Source organism: Emydura macquarii, unplaced genomic scaffold, assembly GCF_026122565.2.
Source record: "Emydura macquarii macquarii isolate MOO-44397 ecotype Brisbane River unplaced genomic scaffold, CSIRO-AGI_Emac_v2 contig_3401, whole genome shotgun sequence".
NCBI classification, from domain to species: Eukaryota; Metazoa; Chordata; order Testudines; family Chelidae; genus Emydura; species Emydura macquarii.
The window spans coordinates 748816-773494 of NW_027133538.1; the positions used below are offsets into that span (position 1 = coordinate 748816).

At 63.0% G+C, this 24679-nt stretch overlaps 1 protein-coding gene across 9 annotated transcripts in view; it reads right to left on the reverse strand.

Moving 5' to 3' along the window:
* Positions 1 to 1915: 1915 nt before the first annotated feature.
* Positions 1916 to 24679, reverse strand: part of RIPOR1 (RHO family interacting cell polarization regulator 1) — an 83521-nt gene continuing 60757 nt past the window's right edge. For 6 of the 9 annotated variants that reach the window (XM_067534409.1, XM_067534407.1, XM_067534404.1 and 3 more), the window contains exons 2-22: positions 19990 to 20116; positions 16173 to 16325; positions 15596 to 15674; positions 15089 to 15112; positions 14263 to 14316; positions 13464 to 13616; positions 13294 to 13357; positions 13089 to 13132; positions 12733 to 12858; positions 11777 to 11925; positions 11181 to 11310; positions 8347 to 9105; positions 7955 to 8085; positions 6907 to 7081; positions 6418 to 6553; positions 6063 to 6224; positions 5649 to 5807; positions 4831 to 5027; positions 4630 to 4713; positions 3837 to 3927; positions 1916 to 2834 (exon numbers count right to left, since the gene is read on the reverse strand). In XM_067534409.1, coding sequence (XP_067390510.1) covers positions 2737 to 2834; positions 3837 to 3927; positions 4630 to 4713; positions 4831 to 5027; positions 5649 to 5807; positions 6063 to 6224; positions 6418 to 6553; positions 6907 to 7081; positions 7955 to 8085; positions 8347 to 9105; positions 11181 to 11310; positions 11777 to 11925; positions 12733 to 12858; positions 13089 to 13132; positions 13294 to 13357; positions 13464 to 13616; positions 14263 to 14316; positions 15089 to 15112; positions 15596 to 15674; positions 16173 to 16325; positions 19990 to 20090 — 3069 coding nt within the window. In that variant the 5' untranslated portion in view covers positions 20091 to 20116 and the 3' untranslated portion in view covers positions 1916 to 2736. Of the gene's footprint in view, positions 2835 to 3396; positions 3462 to 3836; positions 3928 to 4629; positions 4714 to 4830; positions 5028 to 5648; positions 5808 to 6062; positions 6225 to 6417; positions 6554 to 6906; positions 7082 to 7954; positions 8086 to 8346; positions 9106 to 11180; positions 11311 to 11776; positions 11926 to 12732; positions 12859 to 13088; positions 13133 to 13293; positions 13358 to 13463; positions 13617 to 14262; positions 14317 to 15088; positions 15113 to 15595; positions 15675 to 16172; positions 16326 to 19989; positions 20117 to 24679 lie in introns of all 9 variants that reach the window. The other 3 variants (XR_010917351.1, XM_067534405.1, XM_067534410.1) reach the window with 3 other exon arrangements.

Sequence of the window (24679 nt, forward strand, 5' to 3'; positions counted from 1 at the left end):
CTGTGAGCTCTGTATTGGGAAGACAGGCAAGGATACCTCGCCCGGCCTTCTTGGGCAGTCAACAAGGTCTGGCTGCTGCCAGCGGGAGCAGCGCAGCTGAGAACCGCGACTAATGGATCCCGCTGAGATGCCACATGAATCACTGGCCCCATTGGCTGGGAGACTGACGTGCTCCTGCCTGGCTCCTACAGAGCACACACTGGCCCACCATCTACAACACCAGAGAGAAGAGGTTGGCCAAGGAGGCATGCTGCAACTGCCGGACTTATTTCCCTTCCTCTGTCCGATCACGTAGTTCCTCTGGGCTGCATCCGCTGACTCCTTACCCACTTTCGAGGAGCCGTGGGCACTGTCTGGGGGTCTCTGTTCGGGGTCCCTTTCAGGTTCCCTCCATTTAGCCCTTTGACCTTCATGCCCGTTCCTGTTTTTTCATTCATTGTCCCCCATAATCAGTTGAGTTCTGGACTCAGTAGCTCCTCCCCTTAGGCTGGGGGTGGGGCTTTTAGCCAGCCCGCCCACATCCCAGAACCCAAATAGTAGCACGCATCTGCTACTTACAGGCTTAGGGGAGAGCAAAGATTTTTGCATCCCATCATCAGAGGGCGGCTTCTTGTTTTCTGTGCGTAAACCAGCTCTTTACCAATCCTCTCCGGCTGTCTGGCAGCAGCCCTGAAGTAAAACAGCGTCCATCCCAGCCCTGTTTTCTGACCTGCTACTTGCTCAGTCACCTTTTTGGAGGAAGATTTCTGTACCCAATCTGCCAGCTGGTGACTTCTTTGTGGTTTCTTAAAGTTTATGCAAAATTCCTTCAATTGTGGAGTTCAGCGAAGGTAAATATCTAAGTTTCCTGTTTAAAAAGTCCTCTGATTATTTATTAAAGGCATGGTCTTTTAAATGCACTGCAAGCTGTGATTTAGGCCAAGTAAAAGCATTTTCAAATTCCACTTGGCTCATTACTCGTGATGCACCAGGTCCTTTGCTGCATCTTCCACAGCCCAGGCATGACCGTCGCTGCAGTCAGTTCCCCTTCCAGGTTCTTTGTGATGGTGGAGTTGCAAACACGTTTGGGGCACATGTTGCAGGATAACTTGTCATTGGACCTGGCATGGGGAGAGTTTTGTACAAGCCTGTGTAATCCAGCCTACATTTTGACCCTGTCCCCTTTCAAGTTGAACTATGGTACAAATGCCTGCAATCAGAAACAGGGCTCGTCTCCCTCCCCCATCCACCCAACTGATGTTACATGGCTCCTGCAGCAGGCGGAGAAGACTCTTGGGAGCTCCTGCCCAGCCCTCTCCCTGGCCTGATCTCCCAGAAGATTTCACAACTCCACTGAACAGACGGTTGAGCTCAGACAGCGGGGTGGTCGGTACGCTGCAGAAGCTAACGGTGCATCTGGCACTTTTTGCTTAAGTGGGTCTGGCCTTTTTCTCCAGCCGGTGCACCGTGCACATTTGCAGTCAGCTCCGTCAGCAAAGCGCTGCTGGGCTGCTGTAGGTAAATATGGGGCTGGAGCAGAGTGCTGATCAGCCCCCAGTAGTCGTACCCAGCTGGCTACCTGCAGGGTCCTTGTGCTGTGGCTTTCACTTGTTGGATCGTTTCTACCATGCTGCATTGTGGAAAAAATACACTCGCTGTTTACCCCCTAAAAATCATCTCTATCCTCGATGCCCCAGAGCCAGCAGGGTGCTGAGATGGACAGAGGATCAACCACATCACACTGCTAGGTAACTAGGTGCCCAAAGTGCCCTGCCAAGCTAATCCTAGCGAAGCAGTTTTATAAAAGCGCAGAACTTCTCCAGCTCACATGCCCATGCTGCTGTGCTCAAGAGCCCTGGATCGTCAGGCCCCTTTGCTTTAACCCCTGGAGTCTACTTCGCCATCAGCGCAAAACGCTCACAAAGTGACACCTTCGCTCATTAAAGTGTTCTTTTTATTTCCGGTTTAAAATCTGAATTAGGCATTCTCTGTAATTACATTATATATAGATTTATAGAAACTTTATAGAAAATTTTTTTTTGCTTTTCTGCAAAACTCAGCAAATAAAAAATAAAATAAAATCAACTGAAAAGGAGGCAGCTTCTGTCCCTCTCTGTGTTGCTCCTCTGCCCCGCCCTGCTTTCAAAATGTCAGCTAACGCCAGGGGAAAGCTCAGCTGTGGGTCCCTGTGGCCAACGCAGGGCAGGGGGGGCAGGAGGCACTGGGAGCTGAAAAGAAGATACACAAGTAGAATATATTAATATCTGTGTCTCGTTTTATTTGAGTCCCGGGGGCTCCAGGCATCGAAGAAGGACAGTGCCCACTGCAAAGGGAGCTCCCAGAAAGAAACCACATCGCCTCAAAGTGCATGTCCATCTGGGGGGACAGGCCGTGCAGCCTGCCAGCTACGGCCTGGAGTCCCGATGCGGAGTCTCCAGCGGGGGGCGCACAAGCTCTGGCCCCCACCCAGCAAGTTGACCTAGAAAAGCAAGTTGGAGGAGAGGCGAGAGTCCAAAGTCCCCCTTTTCCACAGTGGTGTGCCCAGCAGCCTGTCTGGCGCCACATGGGGGTAGGGAAAGCCGTGCTCCATAATGCAGCACGTGGATAGTGTCAGCTGCCAGGGAGGTACTAATGCTGCTGCATGGTCCCAAGGGTCGGGCCATGACACGCTGGCTGGACCCAGTCTAGGTGAACCTACAGCAGCGCCCTGGCATCTTCATCCCCACGGGGTCACAGTTGTGTTCGTGGCAGTGTGTCTCAAAAAGCTGTGCTGGCCATGCTGCCTGGCGCGAAGATCCTGGGTAAGCTGTCCAGGGTCTCCTCCAGCCGCCGGTGAGCCAATTTGCCATCTTCCCCTACAAGCATATGCCATGGTCAGTCACCCCAGCCAATTGGCAGGCACCCTTCCCAGACACATTTGGGTTGTGGCCCCTTTAAGCCCCCCCCAGACTCATCTGCACACAAGCCTTGGAGGCCCAGTATGGCCATCAGGAGAGCAGAGACTCGGCCTGCAGCTCGCTGAGCGCTCTGGGTTGACAGACACGGCTGATTCCAGGCGTCTAAAAGCCTTGGACTTTTCTATTAAATTTAAATGGTAATAAATAACCCTGTCATTTAGCTGCCATGCGGGCAGGGGAACAAAACCCAGGGCACTCGGCTCCAGAACCACTGCCCTCTAATGCCTCCCTCCGGGGAAAACGCCATCAGCTGCCAGATGCAGTAGGGCGTAGAGCCCAGGAGGGCTGCAGCCACTCGGGGAGGGCTCAGGCCACGTGCGCGACATGCGGACGCAGTTGGGGAGTGGCACAGAGACAGGGTTGCATGCACAGCAAAGACACACAGATTAGAAGGATGTGGCCAACAGGGTCCAGAGCAAAGCAGGGGGAGCGGGAACGAATCTGGCCAACACGTCCCAACCTGTGTAGCTGCTGCCACGACCCCGGAGGCCTAGTTAGGCAATTTGATGGTTCTCTCAGTGCCATCTAGTGAATGATAATAAATCACAATGACACTCAGCGCTTCATGTCCTTTGAGCACCTGCCGCCGTTGGCAAGGGATCATGCTGCCAGGCGAAGGGCTTGATTCTCAGCCCGGCTATGCCCACACAGGCAAGGAGGGAAGCCCTGGCAGCACGGCAGGTGCTCTGCTGCAAGCTGAAGCATGTGGTACTCGGCACGACTTTGACGTGCCCCGCTGCCCACCGGGCCCCATCTCCTGCCAGGCTGGCTGGCACTGACAGGGCCGGGGTGCCCAGCAATGGGAGGTCCCATCTCCCACTGGAGCAGTGACAAGAGGTGAGGGTTTTGGTGCCACCCAGAGAGTTGCTCCAGGCCCCAGGAGCAGTGCAGGGCACTTACCGCACAGCATCAGGCTCTGCTTGGCCGCCTCCCGCACGTCCTCCTTGTCAGTTTGGCACAGGTACAGCAGCTGCTCTATGCTCTCTTTGGCCTGGTGGGAGAGGCAGACCAAGCGCTGAGCATGCGCCTGTGGTGGCGATGCTGCGCCCAGCCCCCCAGTTCTGGCTTGGGGCACTGCCAGCCCCAGGGGAAGCATAGGCAGAAGCCAGGAACAAGGATCCTGCGGGCCTCTCCACAGGGGCAGCACACCGTTTGTGGCAGAGTGAGGGAACCGCAGCCCGCAGAGCTCCACGCTTGCTCCCTGCAGGCAGGTGGCCAGGAGAGGCTGCTCTGGGCCAGCCACGCAGGCTCACGATCTCCTCCGGGCGGGACGTGACTCGTCCCGCTGCCCTTACTTCTGCCCAAGAGACTGGCAGAGGCTGAGCGGGGAGATGCCTCTTGGCTCCATCCCTGTTGGGGCACGTCTCATGGCCGGCCTTGCTCCAGGCTCTGCTTATGGTGCTGGGTATCCAGCGCCACCACCTCCCTCCCCCTCTGGCGAGCACAGCCTCCAGTCCATGCAGGATGCTGATGTCCCTCCCCATGGTCCCTGGGCAGGAGGAGCTGAAATCCAAAGCCCCCCGAGCCCAGCAGCAGGGTGCATGGAGGATCTGCATGATTCCCCCTCCATCCGTTAGCCTGGGCTCCACGGACAGAGGGGTGTGGCTGGGCGGCTGCATTGCCTTGCACAGGGGGCAGCCAGCTTGTCGCCCTCGCCCCCCGTGCAGTCAAGGTGCCAGTGGCCTGCGCTTACCTTGAGGCAGCCGAGAGCAGCACAGCCAGCAACCCGTGTCCGCATCTCTTCATCTTCCAGCTGCTCCAAGTAACACACCAGGGCCTGGGGGACACGGAGATCAGCACAGGAGGGAGGGATCCCCCACACCCACTCCCCCTACCCCTCTTTGTGCCCCGTTCCCCGCCCCCATCCGCGGGCACCTGCCAGGGGGGCACTCACCCGTTCCCGGAAACGGGGGTTCTCCGCGAGGCTGCGCAGCTGGGCAGAGACAGCACCGGCCACTTTGCTGTTACCCTCGACCAACAGCGAGCTCATGGCCTTGAGCCCGTCTTTCTTGAGCCGGTTCTCAGGTACTCGCCGGAGCGCCTTGAGCACCACGTCCTGGTCATCCGAGTTCAGATTCTGGGCCAGCAGCACTGCAAGGGAGGGGCCGTGAGAGCAGCTGGGCGGGAGCCCCTGGTCCCAGGCCTGGCTAGTCCCTGGGAGGAAGCAAGCCCCACTGCTGCCCCAAGGACTCGGGGTTTCATTCCTGCCTGTCCAGCTCACATCAACACCAAAGGGGAGGGATGGCTGAGCTGGGCCTGGCAGGGAAGAGCGCACCAGAGCTGTCTTGCTGCGTGATCTGCAGGCAGACAGAGAACGGGCCGGGGCAGAGGCCGGCAGCCCTGGGCCATGATAGGCATGGCCTCTGGGCTGGCAAGGACAGCACCGCGCTAGGCCAGTCGGCAGCCGTGACTCAGCCTGGTCCCGTTGCCCCTTGGGCAGGGATCGCGGAGCCACGATGGGCAATTTGGCTCAGCCTTGCCCTGCTCCCCCTGGCTTGTGAGTGAGGTGGCACCAGCAGGGGCTAGGGACTGTCTGGTGCCATCTGAACTGGCAGAGGGTGCCAGGCCATCTAGCATCGCTCTGAGCAGGGGAACTGTGCCAGCACCCCATCTGTGCAAGCGCTGGAGCACCCACCGCTTAGAGCAGGGGAATGGCTCCAGTGCCCCATCTGTGCCAGCACCGGCGTTCTGAGGCGAGCGCAGGGATCCTACCTTCCTCGGCCAGCTCCATGACGTAGGCCTCCAGCGTAGAGACGGGGAGTGAGTCGAAGTGGATCCAGTACTGGAAGATGGTGAGCTGCTCCGCCTGGCTGCTCCCGGGTCGCTTGGGCAGCCGCCGATCCAGCACCTCCTCCACGAACTTCACGCCCACTGCAGGGAGAGGGTGCCAAGTAAGCACCACCGGGGGGGGCAGGGCTCTCTCCCCAGCCTGGGCACCTCACTGGGCACAAAGCCCTGAGGCTGGCTGGGCTGGCACCAAGGCAGCCCCCTCCAGCAGGCTGGCGCTTTGCCACCCACTGGCATATTCTGGAAGGGAGGGATGGGCTCGTGAGAGCAGAGGACAGGGAGGCAGGACTCCTGGGTTCTTTTCCCGGCTCAGAGTTACTGCATGGTGGGGGCACTCACCTGAGTCCGCCAGACCCGGCTGCCGCTCGGTGATGGGCGCCGCGTACTGTGCGCTGAGCGCCCGCAGGAACCTCTCCACGGGGCAGGTGTAGATGTTGGGCTGCTCCACGCAATGATCCCAGAAGGCCAGCACCCCTTCCTTGCGGGCGGAGAACTGCACGACTGTGGGCAGAGACGCGGTCAGGAGCATCAACCGGCACGGGGCAGACTGTGCTCGCCAGCACTGGGACAGTGACTGGGAGCCCAGCACAGACCCAGGGAGCCGGTGACCCCAGTCTAGGGGGACTCCCAGCCCTTGGACCCAGCAGAGAGTGCCCCATTGGCACTGGGACAGGCGCTGCGCCAGGACCCTTACCTTCTGCCGCAGCGTTGGCAGCCCCCGATTTCTCCTCCGTCAGCTGGCAGACGATCTCCAGCACTTGCACTTCCCTCAGCAGCTTATCCAGGGCATACATCTCCTGGCACCGCAGCGGCCCGAATGTGCCCAGTTTCTGTGGGTCAGAGATAGGGCAGAGCTCCTGAGGGCCAGGGGCTGGCAGCTGTGCTTGGGAGGAGAGCTCAGCACCCACGGGTGCCAGCACACTGCATGGCACGTCAGGAGCTGGGGTCTCCCCAGGCTCTGCCTTAAGCAGCCGTCAGGCCTCAACGCCGACCCACAGCGCCCTTGGCGTGGCCCGGGTGTCGGCCAAGGGTCAGAGAAGGTGCTTGGTCTGGCCACCCCACACCGGGCACCTCAGAGGCTGCCAGCCCGACACCCCGCCTGAGCCCTCGGCCTTGGGCCGCCAGCCCCCCGGTGCCTGCAGATCCCCCCCAGCCAGGAGGTGCCCCTTTCCCGCCCTCTCACCAGCAGCAGGCGGTTGCAGCTCCTGAGGTGGGAGACCAGCGCCCTGTCCAGGAACTCGCTGCCCGTGCTCATGGGCTCAGAACTGCTCTCTGGTTCGCTGCAGAGGCCCGTGTCCTCGGCCGTCACCTCGCAGCCTCCTGGCTCCCTGCTTGCGGCACGAGCGCTGCCGACCTTCCTATGGGCACCGGGGAGGGGGGACATGCAAACACGCTCCCACAAAGCAAGGGGACCCCCGCACAGCGCCCCCCCCTTTCCTCCCCGAGGAATGGCCTCTAGCTAGAGCTGGGGGTTAAAGGCTTCCAGCTCTGCTGCAGGTCAGCTTGAAACAAAGCCTAAAGCAGCCATGGTTTATGTAGGACCTACCCTATTGTGCGCACCGGTGCCGCTGAGCTGGCAGGCAAGACCCACGCCCATTCCCACCCTTGGCTGTGGCAGGAGGGGACAAAGGCCTCAGCCCCCCGTGAGGAGCTTGGAAGGGCCCCTGGCCCCAGGCACATCTGACCTGTCGATCACTGTGGTTCACGGGGGCCAATGAAGCAGGTGGGTTTGGGAATGTCTGCTTCCCCTCGAGGACCCCAGCCCCCCACATCATGGGGAGCAGGGGGCAGCAGTGGGGCTGGAAAGCCGGGGAGGGGGAGGAGATACAGATGGTACTCCAGGTCCCTGACCACTAGGTGGCGCTGCTGCAGCACAGCCTGCAGAAGGGAATGGGGGGCCCGCTCTGGCTCTGCAGCTCCCCTGGTGGCTCAGCCAGGGCAGTGCGTGCCACCCCAGCCCCCGGCGCCCCCTGCAGGATGTGGCCAGGAGGCCATGCCTCGCCATGCGGCTAGGAGCCGCTGCGGAGGGCCAGGCCCGGCCAGCAGGGAGCACTCGCCTAGCGGCTCTGGGGCCCCGGGCCCATTGCAGCGGACGGCTGCCACAGCCAAAGCGCATGGGCCTGGGTCCACCCCAGCGCCAGCTCTGCAGCAGGCAGTGGAGACCCCTGTGCAGGGGGCACAGCCGTGGCCTTCTGCCACCCCGCCCTGAGCCCCCGGCCCACCCAGCTCACCGCTCGCTCCGGCCGCCCTCCTCCTCCGAGTCGTCCAGGTCAGAGGTGTTGAGGAAGTCGAAGCTCTCCAGGGCATGCTCCACCGTCAGGCTCATGCTGGAAGCGCGGCTCAGGAAGATGCCCTGTTTGTGCTGCGGGGAAGGGCCTGGTCAGGGGTGGGAGCTGGGCAAGCTCGGCCCCGGCGCCTGGGCATGGCAGGGAGCTGGGCAGGTGGCACAAGGCAGCAGGTGCAGCCGGTTCTAGACACTGCCCACCACGCTGCATCTGCTGTCCGGCATCCCAGGGTCTGCACCGGGACCTGCCACGCTCGCTGGCCCCCCGCCCGGTTCCACCCCCCAGACGACCGGCGCGGGGCTGGCACCATCCCTGAGGTCCTGATACTGCCCCCTTACCATGAGGATCTCCTCCAGGCGTTTCAGTTCCCGCTCCAGCGGCTGCAGTTCAGGGAATTGCCCCCGATAGTCGTCGAGGGCTGAGCCCAGCGAGCTGATGGCTTCCTCCAGGCCGGAGTCCGCCAGCTTCTGCCTTTGCACCTCCATGGGGCTGGTGGCCGGCCTCCCCACCTCCTCTAAGACTGAATGCAGCCCCACCGGCCGGCCTGGGGAGACCTGGCACCCCTGCACCCCCAGAGCTTGGCACATTGCGGCCTCGCCCCGCCCCGCCGCAAGCTCCGCCTCTGCGCCCCCAGCCGGCCCCGCCCAGGCCACTGGCGGGCTTGAGGCCTCAGGAAGGGAGTTCGTTTTCAGGGGGGGCAGTTCCCTGGCGCTACCCTCCTGGGGGGCCAGGGTTGGCTCCCCCGCCTGGGTGCCGGAGCCCTCCCTGCCATCCACCGCTGCGTCCACGCTGGCCTCACTGATGTGACTCAGAGTCCGGGAGTAGGGCACGTGCCCATTGGCCACCACCTCCTTCCCCGGGGCGCTTGGTTCCTCTGGCCGGCCCGGCGGCTCGGCTGTGGCGCCCGTCTCCTCGGGGTGGGAGAAGGCAATCTCGATGGCCGGGGCGGAGGCCTGCACCTCGGGCTGCACGATGGGCTTGGGGGAGGCATGGCGGGCGCTGCCCGGCAGTTGGGGGCTGGAGGAATCGTCGGACGACTCTGAGGAGATGGACCAGGCCGTGCCGTTCTCCAGCTCCTCCTGCCGCCGCAGCATGTTCTAGAGAGAGCCCAGCACGTCAGCGCGGCCCCTCACCCCCGGCAGCCCCCCACACCAGTGCCCCGCCCAGCCCCTCGCCCCAGGCAACCAGCCCCCGCTGCCAGGGTCTCACGCCGCAGTCCCAGCGCCTCCCACTGCTCTCTCAACAGCATCCCCTTTCATCGGTGCCCCGGGCCCCATCCGCAACCCCCTTTTTATGGAGGTCTCAGGGTCTGTCAGCTCCCCGGGGGCAGGCCGGAGAGTTGCCATGGGGACCCCAGCCCCACTCCACTCCTCAGCTGGGTTCCCCCCTCGGTGCAAGGCTTCCGGCAGGCTGAGGAAGCGGAGAGCTCTGCCCCCAGCAGACGTGGAACCGGGCCATGAGGTTCTCTCCCGGGGTGCCCCATCCTGGGATGAAGGGGCTGGCCAGGTGCATCGCCCTGGCCCCAGCCCGTCGGCACTGTGCTGCGAGCCAGGCTGGTCAACCTAGTGTGTACCCAGTGCCCAGCCTGTGCCAGCGCCCCCACCCGCAGAGCCGCCCCACCAGCAGCCACAGGGCAGGAGAGCCTCGTGCAGACAGCTGCAGCCTGCCCCCAGCACAGGGCACTTGGCCCTTCGGTGCCCAGCTTCAGCCCCCATTCAGGCGGGGGTGGGGAAGGGGAATTCTATCCAAGAAGGGCTTGGATCCAGCTCCGGGATATTCCCTGCACCATCCCCTGCCCATGGCCTCCCCTAACCCTCCTCTGCCAAGCTCCCCACGCGCCATATGGTCTGGAGCGAACCAGGGCCGGGGCAGTGTCACCCCCCACGTTACAGGGGGTAACTGGTCACAGAGAGGGTGAGGGCCCAGGCCGCTCGGAGCCAGTGGCAGAGCTGGGAACTGAACCCCGGCGTCCTGGCTCCCGGCCACCAGCCCCCAAACCCTGCTGTGACCACTAGACCCCATGCAGAGCTGGGGCTAGAACCCAGGCGACCTGGCTCCATGCACTTCCTTGAGCCCTTCCCCTCCCTGGCATGCCGCCCCAGGCGTGAGTGATGGGCCCCATTGGCAGGACTGCGATGAGAGTATGAGATGGGGCAGGGAATGGGGGGGCTGGAGATGCTGGGCACAGATTGGATGGGAAAGGCCAACAGGGGAGGGACTACGGCTACAGCAAGCAGGTGCTGCACCACCCCCAGAAGCCTGCGGGGGGCAGCACGGAGCCAACACACCAGTCTACAGCATGCCACAAGCAAGTGAGGCTAGGGGGGCACCGACTGGAACCCACTAACACCCATCCCCTGCTCTGGCATGGGGCAGCCGGGGTAGGCTTTGGAGCCAAGGTTCGCCCATGCAGGGAGAAACCACCCTGGGCCCAAATGGGCCCCTGGGGGATGGGGCTTCCCCTCACACTGGGATCCCAACCCAGCCAGGCCAGGGCTGCCCTGCCTGGAGAGGATGGGCCATTGCCAGCCCCCCAGGCAATCCACCCTCAAGAGCTGCCCCCCAGCTCAGCAACAGGAGACACCCTGGCTGCTCCAGCCCAGGAGCAGTTGGGCGGCCGGGAAGGGAACCCCAGTCCAACACGGGTCCTATAGCTGGGCTAGCGGGCAGGAGGCAGCCGGGGCGCTCTCAGGTGACAAACCACCCAGGCTACGCTACGGGCCAGCTCCAGCCCGGGAACTTACATGGCCCCGCTGCGGGCAGCTCCCGAGCTGCAGTGAGGAGACGGTGCTGCATGAGCAGCCCCGAGATAGCTTCTCAAGCAGCATCTCACAGAAGATGTCCAGCAAAGACCCCCCGCCTTTGTGGGAGGCCGCCCGCGCCGGGCTCTTGGGCAGAGAGAAGAGGGAGCCGTCAGCGGGGGAGGTGGCGTCCCCCATGGCCCACAGGGACCACCGGGGGATTCAGCCGGCGACTCCATCGGCCCTCCCCGGGACGTCGGGAAATCAGTGAAGCAGCAGCTGCGTGCCCTGGGAGCTCGCCTGGGCACAGGCCACACAGGCGCACCATGGCGCTGGGCCCGCCTGGCGGCTGGGAGAACCCAGCCCCCCTCTCCTCTCGGATGCCCCCTCACCCCGCGGGGCTGGCCCGTCCTGGCGCCAGGCGCACTCACATAGAAGGCCTGCTCCCGCAGGGAGGGCGTGTCGGGTGGGCTCTGGTTGTAGGTGGAGAATCGCTTGTTGACCGTGGGCGCTTTGTTGACCGTGCTGGCAGCCGAGGGCTGGTCGTCCTTGTCGAAGGGGCTGGGGGCGAGAGCAGAGGTGAGAGGGGCCGCGGGCCGCCCAGGTGGGAAGGACGTGGGCTCGGGACCGGAGCTGGGCTCCCATGCCCCCCTGATCTTCCTGCAGAGCTGCTGCGGGTGGAGCTGGCCCCCAGCCGCCCTGTGCCGTGGGGCAGGGGCAGTAACAGCCTGAGCCCCCTGGGGACTGAGGGTGCCAGGACGCTGGCATTGAGCTGCGTGGAAAGCGGCAGCAAGCGGGAAGGGAGGTGGGGGGGTGTAGAGAGCCCAGGAGAGGAAGGGAGGATGGACAGGCCACCGGCGGAGACAGCATAGCCCTGGAGAGCGAAGGGGGTGTGAAACTACCTCTCCCCCCACCACCGGGGCTGCCAAGGGAACAGAGCCCTGCCGGAGGGGCCACAGGCCAACTCCCCAGCCTGCCCCAGAAGAAGGGACCATGCTCGCCCAGCGGGTCCATCCCGGCCACTCACTTCCAGGTCACCTCCAGGCTCAGCTTGATGGTGCCCAGGTCGTTGATGTCTACGGCCACCACCTGGGGCAGCGCCGCAAACAGGTCCTTGGTTTCGCACGAGACGTTGCCCACAACCACGTGGCTGGCCAGGCCCTTGAGCTCCGTCACCTGGGGGTGGGAGGAGAGGGGCTGAGGCCGGGCCTGGAGCGGCGCATCGGCGTGTGAGGCTGGAGATGCAGGGGAAGCATCGCCTGGATGCTGGCAGGCACGGGACTGGAAGTTCTTGTCTCTGTCCATCCCTGAGCCCCAGGAGCCAGGCGCCCATGCTGGTGGGGGGAGAGGCCTGACCCACACTCCACCTGGATCCCACCCCCTCTGGGCGGGGCCCAATGAGAGAGGGAGACCAGAGCCCCCGCAAGCCCCCCCTCGGGCTGAGGCAGAGCTCGGAGCGGATCCCTGGCCAGTAGATCCGGGTGCTGCCTGGCAGCTGTTCTACCCATGCCCACAGCATGGTTGTGCCCGAGGGCCCTGTGCTGGGTGCAGAGCCCCAGGCTCCTAAGACGGCGATCACAGATGGGGGTACACCCCCCCACCCTGCACCGAGGGCAACCCTCTCTGCCCGACACGCTTCACAGCGCTAGCAGAGTCAGCACAGGCCTGGGAAAGGGAGGTGCTGTGGTGGTTGTGGAGGGAGGATGCCCGCAAGGGAGTGGGCGGCAGCTACCTTCCCCCAGAAGTTGTGCTAGCCAGAGCCAACAGCATCGCAGGCACCGGCTCCGAGCCCAGCGCCGGGATGGGCAGAGCTGGGCCTCAGTGGCAGCCCGTGGGCCAGCTACTCGAGTGCTTCCTGCCCATGGAGCGGATCAGGACAGGGCGGCTTCCCGCCCAGCTGTGCCCAGGGAAGGTCAGCCGGGGCCCCCAGGCCTGATCGAAGGGAAACCCTAGTCCCAGTGGGGCGGCCAGGATCCCCTGTACCTTGATGGAGAGGAACTCTGTGATGAGGGGCAGGAAGACCATCTCCTCACTGTCCCACACCTGCTTCCCGTTCACCTCGATGCGCCCCTTCAGCTTCCACCGCTGGCGCCCATACTTCATGAAGATCTGCGGGCGAGAGGACGCAGGGTCGGGCTCAGGCAGGACGCACCGGGCACTCGGCCCATGCCAGCCGATCCCCCAGGCACGGCCAAGACCTGCCCGTCTCCCTGCGGCAGGACACGAGACGGGCTGGGGAGAGGGCAGCTGCCTGGAGGTTCCCCTCCGCCCCTCGGGAGAATTTCGCTGGGCTGTTCAGCCAGTGAGCCCATCCTGCCCCCGGCTCGCCTCAGACGTACCTCATACTGGTCCCCAGCACACAGCCTGGCGAAGCCGGCCAGTCCTGCAAGAGAAGCGAAGAGAAGGAACTTAGAGCCAGTGACTCCCCTGGCCCCGGCCCCTGTGGCTGGCACTGGGGCGAAGCCCCTTCCCGCCCTCTGTCCCAGGCCCTGCCTCTGGGCCTGGTGCAGGGCAGCGCCGTGCCAGGCAGGAGGCGGCTGTTACCTTTCATCTTCACGTGGAACTCCCCAAGCTGGCTCTCCAGCTCGCTCTCCAGCAGGCACATGTTCTGGGGACAGGAGGGACCAAAAGCACCTGTTAGCCACAGCCTCCAGGCCACCCCACACCCTGCCCCCCGCCTGCCCCTGGGGCTGGGCCAGCCTGGCTGCCCTCACCTCTGTGTATTCCTTGTAGCCCTTGCTGGCCTCGGCCAGGCTATCGCGGGCCTCTCGGCTGCCCGGCGAAGTGGCAGTGTAGGCCTTGACCATGTTGTGGGCCCCATCGCGGAGCCGCCGCTGGATGCAGTACGCCTCGTAGAGCTCGTCGATCTGCAGCGAGAGCCCCGGCGCCCAGGTGAGGGACTGGGCGCAGAAGGCAGGGCTCAGCGTGCCCCATAGGGGAAGCACCACTGGTCCCACCTGTAGGCCAGGATGGCAGCCCCCGATCTCTGTCACAGGCTCACCGTGGCATTGTGACACCAGGGGGCAAAGGAAACGTCCCAGCCCTTCAGAACCCATCCTGTTCCTTTGCCCCCGAGATCGCCTTCTTATCTGCAAGGGAGGGGTGGCTGCAGAGCCTTGTCAGCACCGGGCCCCGGCAGGAAGCCAGGGCCTCACCCATTATGCACGCTTAGCACCCGGATCTCCACCTTGCCCCTCCCAGGAGCCTGTGGGCATGCACAGCCCTGACCTGCTGGGCTTCTCCAGGGGACCAGTCAGAGCCCGCTGCCTCCGCACGGGCCGCCGGATCAGATTAATAGTCATTGGGTCGGAGACCTATCCGAGCCCTGAGGGTGCAGGAGGGGCCCCCCCAGACACGGAGCAAGGATGAAATCTCCCGCAGGCCCCACGCCACCCCACACACTTTGTGCATAGCCAGACTGATGGAGACACGGACGCCTGCCCCATGCCTGTAAGAGCCCCCTGTCCTGGGGGTGCTCCCTGCCCCCCAAATTCTCCCCCCATACCTCCTTACCTTACTGGCGTGGAACTCCAGCCTGCGCAGGAATCGCTCGATCGACTTGACTTGCTGGAACAGAGCAGGAGGGGGGCGGGTGAGATGCACAGGCTTCCCCCTACTACTTCGGGGGACACGAGGCAGGCTGGGAAGGAAATGGCACTTGACCACAAGCCCGTCACTAGCCCCCTATGAACAATCGGCTCCACAGCCTGCTCGGCAACTCAACCTCCCCTTGGTGGTGCTAGCAGGAACGGACCAGACCTGAATCACTGGTGCAAAAACCGGAGCAGAAGCGTCCGCGCGCCAGCCGCCATCTGGCCTCCCCCAGCCACCCCAAAGCCGCAGAGAAGCAGCCATTACCCATGTGCTCCCCCAAAGTAACGCCAACACGCCCCCCCCCTGCAGAGGGCTGGTCCAGGGCAGAGCACATTAACCAGGGATGCTGGCGCCCGGATTTCCAAACACGGCCATAACACCTCGGCATCTCCTGGGGCTCCACGCTGGAGACGCCACATCTCCACACCGACTGCGACAAGGCGGGGAGTGGGGAGGGGCACCCGCCCATAGCAGAGCCTGCCCCCACAGGCCCCTGTCCTGCCGATCACCTCCTGGCTTTCCCAGCCGGAGCTCAGCTGCGAGGTCAGCAGCCTGGAAGGACGCAGCCCGGCAGTGCCGCGTGGCAAGAGGCAGTCAGCGGGTGGGGAGGGCTGAAGAGGAGGGCTGAATGGGTGATGATGCCCAGGGCTCTGAGAGTGCCCAGTTCGGGGAGGTTAGGGGGGCACAATGGCAGTGTCACGAGCTCAGCAAGAGGCTTGTCCCTCTGTCAGCACCAGCCCCTTACCTTATCGAGGTCGTACAGAAAGCCCTGGAAGAGAAGGGACGAAAGGAGCGGGGTGAGAGGCAGCTCCGAGCTGGGCTCTGCACCCCGCCTGTGGGACCATGCATGGTGCTGCCATAGGACACACCGTCCCCTCGGAGTACCGTCAGCGCCAACGTGCCATGCCCCAGCCACCTCCCGGAGGCGCGCACATACAGTTCCAGCCCGCACATAGCATACAGTGGGGGAGGCCAGTGCTAGGACGCTAGCAGCCTGCGCACCAGCCCTGAGGCCGGGCTCCCACAGCAGTGCCATAATCCCACCCAGACACGTGGTTCCCAGCCCAACCGGCCCAGGGGTCCAATCCCCTCTGCATTGGAAGCTCCCTCATGTGGGAACAGGGCCCGCTGGGGAGACCCTGCTAGTGACCCAGGCTCCTACAGGGGCTGGCGGGCAGAACCCACAGGGACGACCCAGAGCGGCAGCCAGGCAAGAAGGTGCCTGCAGAGCCAAGCGCGGCCCGACACTCACCAAGCGGGAATTCCTCTTGGACTCGCGGATCTGGGTGCTGAGCTTCTCCAGCTCTAGCTGGTGCACCTCCAGGTAGGCTCTGCAGGCAAGAGCACCCAGGGGTTAGCCCCCGGCTGGCACAGAGACAGCCAGCGGAGCCACGCTCCAATCAGTGTAGAGCCACCCACCGGCCACATCCAGCACCCCCCCCACCCACCAGCTCACCCTCACTGGCCACACCCACTCCTCCCAGCCATACCCAGCCCACGCTCACTCAGGTGGCCAGCACCTGGCGTGGGGTGGGCGATGCCCAGCCGTGGAGAATCGATCTCATCTGCAGCTCAACAGCACAGCCGCCCAGTCCTCGCGCCTGGGGCCCGGCTCAGACGGGCACCTCCCAGCGAGTTCCGCATCCCCGGGCCGGGCTGGTAGGCCAGCATACAGGGCCAGGCAACCCCGCTATATCTCCCACACACCCCTGGCCTGAGCCATCCAGCTACACAGCTGACGGCTTCCCTTCCTGGGCCCTGCACAGGGAAACAGCTCGCTGTGCCCCCAACGGCGCAGAAGGCAGGGCCCCGTGGGGCGCGTTACTCACATCAGGCCCTTCTTGAGCGCTTCATACACCTCGTCTAGCCGGTCGGGCTGAGGCACCTTGGGCGGCGGGGACTTGTGGGACATGGAGAACATCCTACTGACCCGGGAGCCAGTCTTCCGAGACGCGGCGGGGGTGCTGAAGGGAGGCAGGTTCCTGAAGGGAGAAAGCACAAGGACTCCCTGGAGACTGGCCGAGCTCCCAGCGGGCCGGTGCCAGGAGCTGGGCGCACCCAGGGACAAGGCCGTGATCGGCGTTCAGAGAAGCCGCGCAGCACTGCCCCGAGGGAAGCAACAAGAGCAACGGCAGCCACCGGCCTTCCTCACTCGCAATGGTTCGCATGGGAGCTGCCGTCTCTGTGCTGGAGACAGAGCACGGAGAGCCATGGGCATCTAGTCCTGCTCAGAGCAGGAGGGTGGTTTTGATGCTTCCCCCACACCAGCCAGCATGGGGTGGGGCCAGGACCGTGGATGGCTGCTGTTTGTAAGGCCGTGGGGGCCCACGTTCCCGCCCCTGTTGTAACTACATCACAGAGCCCTGTTGCGGCCTGGGCCAGACTGTGGTTCTCTAAGCGCTGCACCCAGAACCGGGGCAAGAACCGCGGTCAAAGCCACCTCGTCCGGCTGTCCAATTACCGCCACCTCTGCGGCGCTGAGTCAGCTGGGAACTCTGGGTTGACCTGGCCTCCGACACGTGTCCTGGGGCCCCCGCCATGGAAATGTGCCGCTGTTAATAACCCACCCACCAAAATCAAACTGCTTCCCCGCCGTTCTGGAGAGAGGGGCCTGGCACTGCCACCTGACAGGCAGCACTCTGGGGCTCTGGCCAGCCAGGGAGGGCGAACCAGGGAAGAACCGGGAGAGGAGGCAGCCTCCAGCGCCCCAATGAACAAAGCCAGCACTGGGGATGCAGCCGGGGCTGACGTGGAGGCCGGTGCCAGCACCTGACATGCCTCCAAGCCCGCGGGTCTGGACACAGTGCCCACGGTGGCTCGAGGAAGCCTGCTCCAGTCTCAGGGCTCCTCTGCCGACCGGGGAAGCGCCAAGCGCGAAGGAGGGCTGGAGCCGTGCCCGTTCACTTGGCACTAGCTGGGGGGCAGCCTCAGCCCCGAGCAAGGAGTGGGGCTGGCCACGGCTCCCGTGCTCTGAAGCCAGCTGCCTCCTGGCAGAGGCTGTTGTGGGCTGGGCCCAGCAGCGCGTTAAGAACTTGGGCCTAGCCCACAGCCCAGAAATGGCCAGGGATCGGACGGACTGACGGAGACAGGCACCACACAATGGCTCCTCCGCGCCACCACTGAGACAGGGAACCTGAGCTCAGCACACACGGGCGGAAGACTCACCCAGGCCCCACGGCACGGAGCACAGGCCCGACTCCCGACCACCTGCTAGCTGAGAGGTCGTGAGTTGCAGGCCTCGCTGGCATGCTGGAGGCTTTGGTGTGAGCAGTGTGGGGCGGAGGAGGCTAAGGGGAGGGTGGAGGAGGCTATATGGAGGAGAGATCCTGGCCCAATGAAGCTTCCCTGGAGAATGGGGTTTCCCCAGAGCCCTGCAGCCCTGGCCCCTCTGCGTCTCCACCCGCCCAAGGGCACCATGTCAAACCCTACCTCACGTGACACCTCCACGGCAGCATCGCTGGAGCAGCCACAGCCGCTGGCCTGTCACCCCTGGAGAGCTGAGGGCAGCCCACTGGGGCCCATCTCTCTGAGGGGCTCCCCCACCAGGGCAGCTCCCCACTGGCCCTAGAGGGTAGAGAAGCCGCCCGTCCCCCCACATGAAGCCTTTGGGCCTGCATGGTCATTTACTTTTGGGGGGCAGGGGAGACACTCCCCGGGAGAGCCCTGATGGGAGACCCACTGTGCCCAGGGGTGAGTGATGCCCCAAGTGGAGGTGGGGGCACCCAGCCTGGTGCATGCAGGAGCCCTGGGGGCATCAAAGGGTCAGTGCCCGGACTGCGCTGCTGAGGGAAGTGGAGACACCATCCCCATGGCTCCCTGCCCTGCAAAAGCCACCTCAGCTGGGCCCAGGGCACGCTGCCCAGGCCTGGAAAGAGGCATGTGGAGTAGTGGCAAGAGCCAGCTGGGTGACAGGATTGGGTTCCGGGCCAAGCTCTGCGAAATGGGGAGGATTCCCGGGAAGCGAGCACTGGGAGAGATCCAGGGAATGCTGAGTGCCGGGATGTGTCCCGCAAGGGCATTCAGCCCTGCGGCCGGTGTAGCTCTGCTCCCCACCCCACACAGGGACGTCACTGCGCAAGCGATGGGCCAGAACCCAGCCTCCCCTATAGCCACAACTCCAAGCAACTCCTGGCATGCGCCCCTGCCACGGGGAACATTCCGCAGCCTGGCCAGGTCAGTGGGCAGGGGCGTCAGCGGGCATAAGCACTCTGCCAGGAAGAGAATTCCCCCAACCAGGCACCACCAAGCGCCGGCACCATAGCAGCCCCAGATGTGCTGGGAGCTGCCAGCATCTCTGCTCCACCTGGGGCTTGTCCTGGAGCAGAGCTGAGCCGTTCCCAGGCCCTGGCAGGATCTGCCTGGGCCGGGTTCCCACCACCACTGCCTTGGAGAGCCCGGCCTCCCCTCCCACCGGCCAGCCCTGCCCCGCTGCACTCACTGCCTCGACAGTGGCCCCAGGGCACGGAGCCCTGGCTGTCGCTGGACCTCTGCACTGAGGACTGCTGACCCCTTAGCCACACTGCCTCCCTCTAGCCATCTCCCTGCTCGGCACACGCCCTCCTGCCCAGCCACCTAGTGTGGCCTTGCCCTCCCGGTGCCAATCCCACCAGTGGTGCTGGCCCCCGAGGGCAGCTCCTCCTGCAGCAGGGGCCTCCGGCTGGCTCTGGGCGCCAGAGTATTTCCAGCTGCTTTTCCCAGTATCTGGGCCCTTTGCTGCCAGGCAGAGGAGCCGCAGCAATGCAGGAGCCGGCAGCACATCGGGGGCCCCCCAGCCTCTGGCTCTGTACCTCTCCATGCCACACGGCAGCAGCTTCAGGCACAAGCAGCCCCCTGGCTCCCACAGGCAACACCCCAGCAAGGAGAAGAGCCCCCAGGGCTGCTTCCCAGTCTCAGCAGCCGAATCCCGTGCAGCGTGGGCAGCAAAGCCATGCTCCCAAAGCTGGAACCAGGGAGAACATCACACACTCCTGTCCCCCCCCCAAAACACACACACACACACACCCGGCCTCAAGGACCCCACGGTGCTGCCAAGCTAGGGGGACAGAGAACGTCGCAAGTGCAGCCACCTCTGGGGAGCAGCCGCCTGGCACAAAGTCCCTGCCCAGTGGGGAGGATCACTGTAGTCAAAGGCCCAGGGGGCAGACGGGGACTCTCAGGAAAAGTGCCTTGGGCCGAACAGCTGTACGGAGGGACCAGAGTCTGAAGGACTGTTGGACGGCCCCCATCGCCTCCTGCCATGTGGTAAACCAGCCCCCAGAGCTCCCGCGCCATCTTGCAGAGCAGCTGAAGGGGTGGACCAGGTCCCAAGGCCAAGTATGGCCCAGCTGCTCAGCAAACACCCAGCAAATTCTCCCAGAGGATGCACCGGCCGGTGCCAGGGAGAGGGACACCCAGCCAGGCATGGCCACTTCACAGACCAGAGCAGGGCGCCAGGGTCTCTGCCGAGCTCAGGCAAGTCACCCCCCGCTTTCTTGTGTCTCCGTTCACACAGCAGGCCAATACCAGGACCCCCCTTTGCTAGGTGCTGCGGAGATCCCTGCTAACTGGGCTAAGTGTCGAGATCCCTCCCCCGGCAAGCAGCCAGGCTGTCTGATGCCCTGCCCCGCCATTGGGAGCCAGCCCCCCCCCCCCTCCCCCTGGTCCTACCTGAAGGCCTTGTCCTGGCTCGAGTTCACTCCAGCAAAAGACTGGCTCCTATTGATCCTGGCAGCCAGGGCCCGCCGCTGGGGCCGCACGGAGAGCGACATGGCCGAGTGCGACCAGGAGGGCCTCCCTGCAGGCGAAGGAGACGACACTGTGAGGACAGGCGGGCACGGGAGGGGCGAGGGTCCTGGAAGGAGTCCCAGTCTCCTGGTGCGGCTGGCCGGTCCCCACAGCCCCACACCCTGTCCCTGCCAGGCACTGCTACCACGCCAGGCCTCCCCGAGCGGCATCACATGCAGGGGAGCAGGGCTGATGGGCTGGGCGCTGGTCCAAGAACTGGGTCCCGGTGCTCCGGCAGGTCCCCCTCACGGCTCTGGGACCCAGCACAGGTCCTGACTGCCCCCACCCCATCCGCCGAGCTGCGGGCTGAGCAATTCCCAGCGCTGGCAGAGCAGGGCCCATGGCCCGGCGCCAGGAGGGGGAAGCGCAGGCATCGGGAACACTCACTGTCCCGGAGCCCAGCTTCCCAGCAAGAGGCCGGCCCAACCCAGGAGCCCTGCCCAGCGCAGCTGAAAACCACAAGCAGCCCCACCATCATCCCCAGAGACATTGCCCCAGTGCCCCCCAGGGACTCCTCCCCACAGGGCCTCTCAGCCCCAGGCACCTTCCTCACTCACAGCTTCCCACCCCACTGCGCTCACCCCCCACCCCGCTCTTTGGGACAAGGGGAGCCTGGCTGACATCCACAGCGCAGGGCATGGCCTGATGGGCACCTTCTGCCCTGGCTGGATAATCAGCACAGGGGTGCCCGCCTGCCCTGGCGCCATGGCAAGGACTCATTACCCTCCCACCGCCCCCCCCACCGCCCCCAGGAGCTTGCCTGGCCCCTGAGCTAAATCCACCTGCCACGCCTGTGTGACCCAGAAGACGGCTGGGGAGCAGGGCCCCTGCCCCCTGGCATGACACCAGTTACGGGGCCGCTTGGACAGCAGGCACCTTCACTCCCACATGCCCTGAAGCGGGGACCACATGGCACTGGGGGAAAGCCCCATTCCCCCGCACTGGAGTTGGGTGCTGGCTGCCCCCCCATTGGCGAAGCACCCCTGCCGGGGTGGCCCCACTGGCCTGTGCTCTCCAGAGCGAAGGTCACTGGCTCCGGATGGGGCAGCACAGTGCAGACAGCAGCAGTGCAGGGCTGTTCTGTTGGGCGATGGCAGAGCCCAGGCCCCCCCGGACGGCTCCCAGCCCACACAATCCGCAAAGCTCTCCCCCCCCCCCCCCCCAGCGCCAGCCAGGAAACCCAGGACAGCAGAGCCTGTCGGAAAGTCCCCAGCCCCTTGCTGCAGCCGGAGAGTCTCCGGGAGCCGCTCTGGCAAAGGGAAGGGCCTGCCTGGGGAACGTCGTACACAGGGAAGGCCCAGTCATCACCCGGCTGACCCCCCAGGACCACACCCAAATCCCGCTGTGTATTCCACAGAGAGCCTTTCCTGGGAAGAGGCATATGTCGGTGGCTGGGAGCCAGGACATCCTGAGTGCCACTCTTGGCTCCTAGGCCTCGAGACCATCCTTGACCACACTGTGACTCAGTTTCCCCAAAGGCAAAGCAGAGGAGTGGCTCTTGACCCACCTCACAGAGGAGTCAGATGCTCTGAAAAAGGACACGTGCTCTGCACTGCTACTGCCCCTCCTGCTCCACACACTGCTCGGTGCCTCCCCTGCCCCCCACGCCAGCTGTCCCTCCCTGTAAACATCCCCCAGCCTCTTGATGGGGCCTCTCTGACTCATAAGCCCCCGAGAACCATCCCAAGTCCCTGGCCATCTTGGCTACTAGCCATTGGTGGAGCTTGGTGTGGTCCAGGCCAGCCCACTAAGCGTCAGGACAAGGACAGAACGCAGCTGGCCCGCAGATCGCAGGAGGGCTGGCAGGGCACGTGGCCGTATTTCACAGCAGACACACTGCCAGTGCCGGAGGAACAGCCCTCTGCCTTCCCTGCAGCTCTGTGGAGAGCTAGGCTGGCCACTGCAGGGGATTGCATGGCATATAAACCTCAGCCTGTACTGGGAGGGGATGCCAGGAGGAAGCTGAAAACACCAGGCGCTAGCAGAAGAGCCAGCCGCTCGGCACAGCCTCCCACCAGCATCCTCCGGCCCCATCAGCGAAGCTGCACAGGGAGCGCACACAGAGAGAGCAGCACACGCCCCGAGGGCCACGGCGGGCCAGGGCTCAGTGCATAGCTCCAAGAGCTGCCATTCGATCCAAGGTGGCTCACGTAGACTCACACAGACTTAGGCCTGGAAGGCACCTCGATAGGACTCCGAGGCCAGGCCCCTGCACTGAGGCAGGACGAAGCGTTATCTGGACCTGCCCCGACAGGCATTTGGCCAACCCGTCCTCAAACACCTGCCACGAGGGGGATTCCACTGCCTCCCGCGGGGAATTCCTCACCGTGCTGCAACTGCCGACAGGCCATTCTTCCTAAAGGCCAACCTAAACCGCCCTCGCTGCAATGCAAGCCTATTGCTTCCAGTCCTATCCACAGTGGATAAGGAAAACAACTCATCGCCCTGCTCTTTATAACATCCTTTTACGGACTAGAAGACTGTTATGTCCCTGCTCAGTCTTCTCTTCCCCAGACTAAACCAACCCAGTTTCTTCAACCTTCCCTCCTAGGCCATGTTTTCTAGCCCCTTAGTCAGTTTTGTTGCTCTCCTTTGGATCTTCTCCAGTTGGTCCACATCCTTCCTGAAGTGCGGTGCCCAGACCTGGATGCCGGTCTTCAGTGGAGGCTAATCCATGCGGAGTGGAGTGGAAGAATTGCTTCTCATGTCTTGCTTACAACACTCAAAGACTAAGGCCACAAGGGAGCATTCTAATCATCTAGTCTGACCTCCTGCATGTCGCAGGCCACAGAACTTCACCCCCTCACTCCTGTAACAGACTCTGCCTGAGTTCCGGATGTTCTCAAATCATGATTTAAAGACTGCAAGGTACAGAGAATCCACCATTTACTCTTGTTTAACTCAGCAAGGAACCCGTGTCCCATGCTGCAGAGGAGTTTCTCCCCCAAGGTCTCTGCCAATCTGACCCAAGGGAAAATTCCTTCCCAACCCCAGTCGTAGTGATCAGTTAGATCCTGGGCATGTGGGCGAGACCCACCTCGTGTCCTATCACCGGCCATTGGAGTGATTTACTATTAGCAGTCGCAGATGGGGATATATTGCAGAACGATATCACTATGAAAGCTAATCCTGTCCTCCAAAGTGACTGCAACCCCTCCCCACTCGGTGCTGTACGCAGACTTTACGAGTGCGCTCTCTGTGCCCGTATCCAAATCACTGATGAAGATATTGAACAGAATCATAGAAGATGAAGGTTGGAAGGGAGCTCAGAAGGTATCTAGTCCTACCCTCTGCTCAAAGCAGGACTAATCTCAGCTAAATCATTCCAGCCAGGGCTTTGTCAAACCACAACTTAAAAACCTCTATGGATAGAGATTCCACCACCTCCCTAGGTAACCCATTGCAGTGCTTCACCACCCTCCTAAGGAAACACTTTTTCCTTATATCCAACTTAGACCTCCCCCACTGCAACTTGAGACCATTGCTCCTAGTTGTGTCATCTGCCACCACTGAGAACAGCCTAGCTCCATCCTCCCTGGAACCCCCATTCGTCTCTTCTGCAGGCTAAACAAGCCTAGTCCCCTCAGCCTCAGCCTCTCCTCATAAGTCTTGTGCTCCAGCCCCCTAATCATTTTTGTTGCCTTCCGCTGGACTCTCTCCAATTTGTCCACATCTTTCCTGTAGTGGGGGGGGCCCAAAACTAGACACAGTACTCCAAATGTGGCCTCACCAATGCTGAATAGAGGGGAATAATCACTTCCCTCGACCTGCTGGCAATGCTTCTGCTAATGCAGCCCAATATGCCATTAGCCTTCTTGGCAATCAGGACACGCTGCTGATTCATATCCAGCTTCTTGTCCACTGTAACCCCCAGGACCTTTTCTGCAGAACTGCTGCCTAGCCCGTCTGTCCCCAGTCTGTAGCTGTGCATGGGATTCTTCCGTCCTAAGTGCAGGACTCTGCACTTGTCCTTGTTGAACCTCATCAGACTTTTTTGGTCCAATCCTCCCATTTGTCTAGGTCACTCTGTATCCTATTCCTACCTTCCAGGATATCTACCACTCCCCCGAGCTTAGTGTCATCTGCAAACTTGGTGAGGGAGCAACCTACCCCATCCTCCAGATCATTAATGAAGATGTTGAACAAAACCGGCTCCAGGACCAACCTTTGGGGCACTTCGCTTGTGACCAGCTGCCAGCTAGACATGGAGTCATTGATCACTACCTGTTGCGCCCAATGATCTAGCCAGCTTTCTATCCACCTTGTAGTCCATTTGTCCCACCCATACATCTGTAACTTGCTGATAAGAATACTGTGGGAGACCGTATCAAAAGCTTTGCTAAAATCAAGAACCAGAGCCAGGACTCCTACTGGCGGCCACTGCAAGAGTCTCCCGTCTCCATTACAGCAGCTCAGAGTCACCTTAACCAGTCCAAGCAGGAGCCTCCGTCTCACATGCCAGCATTGCTCTTCTGCCCACCAAGCCAATCCGGATGCTGCTCCCCAGGCTCCCCCCCTCGCAGCAGGGTAGTCTCCAGCAGGAGGGCCAGGGGGCAGCTGGATGCTCCGCTCA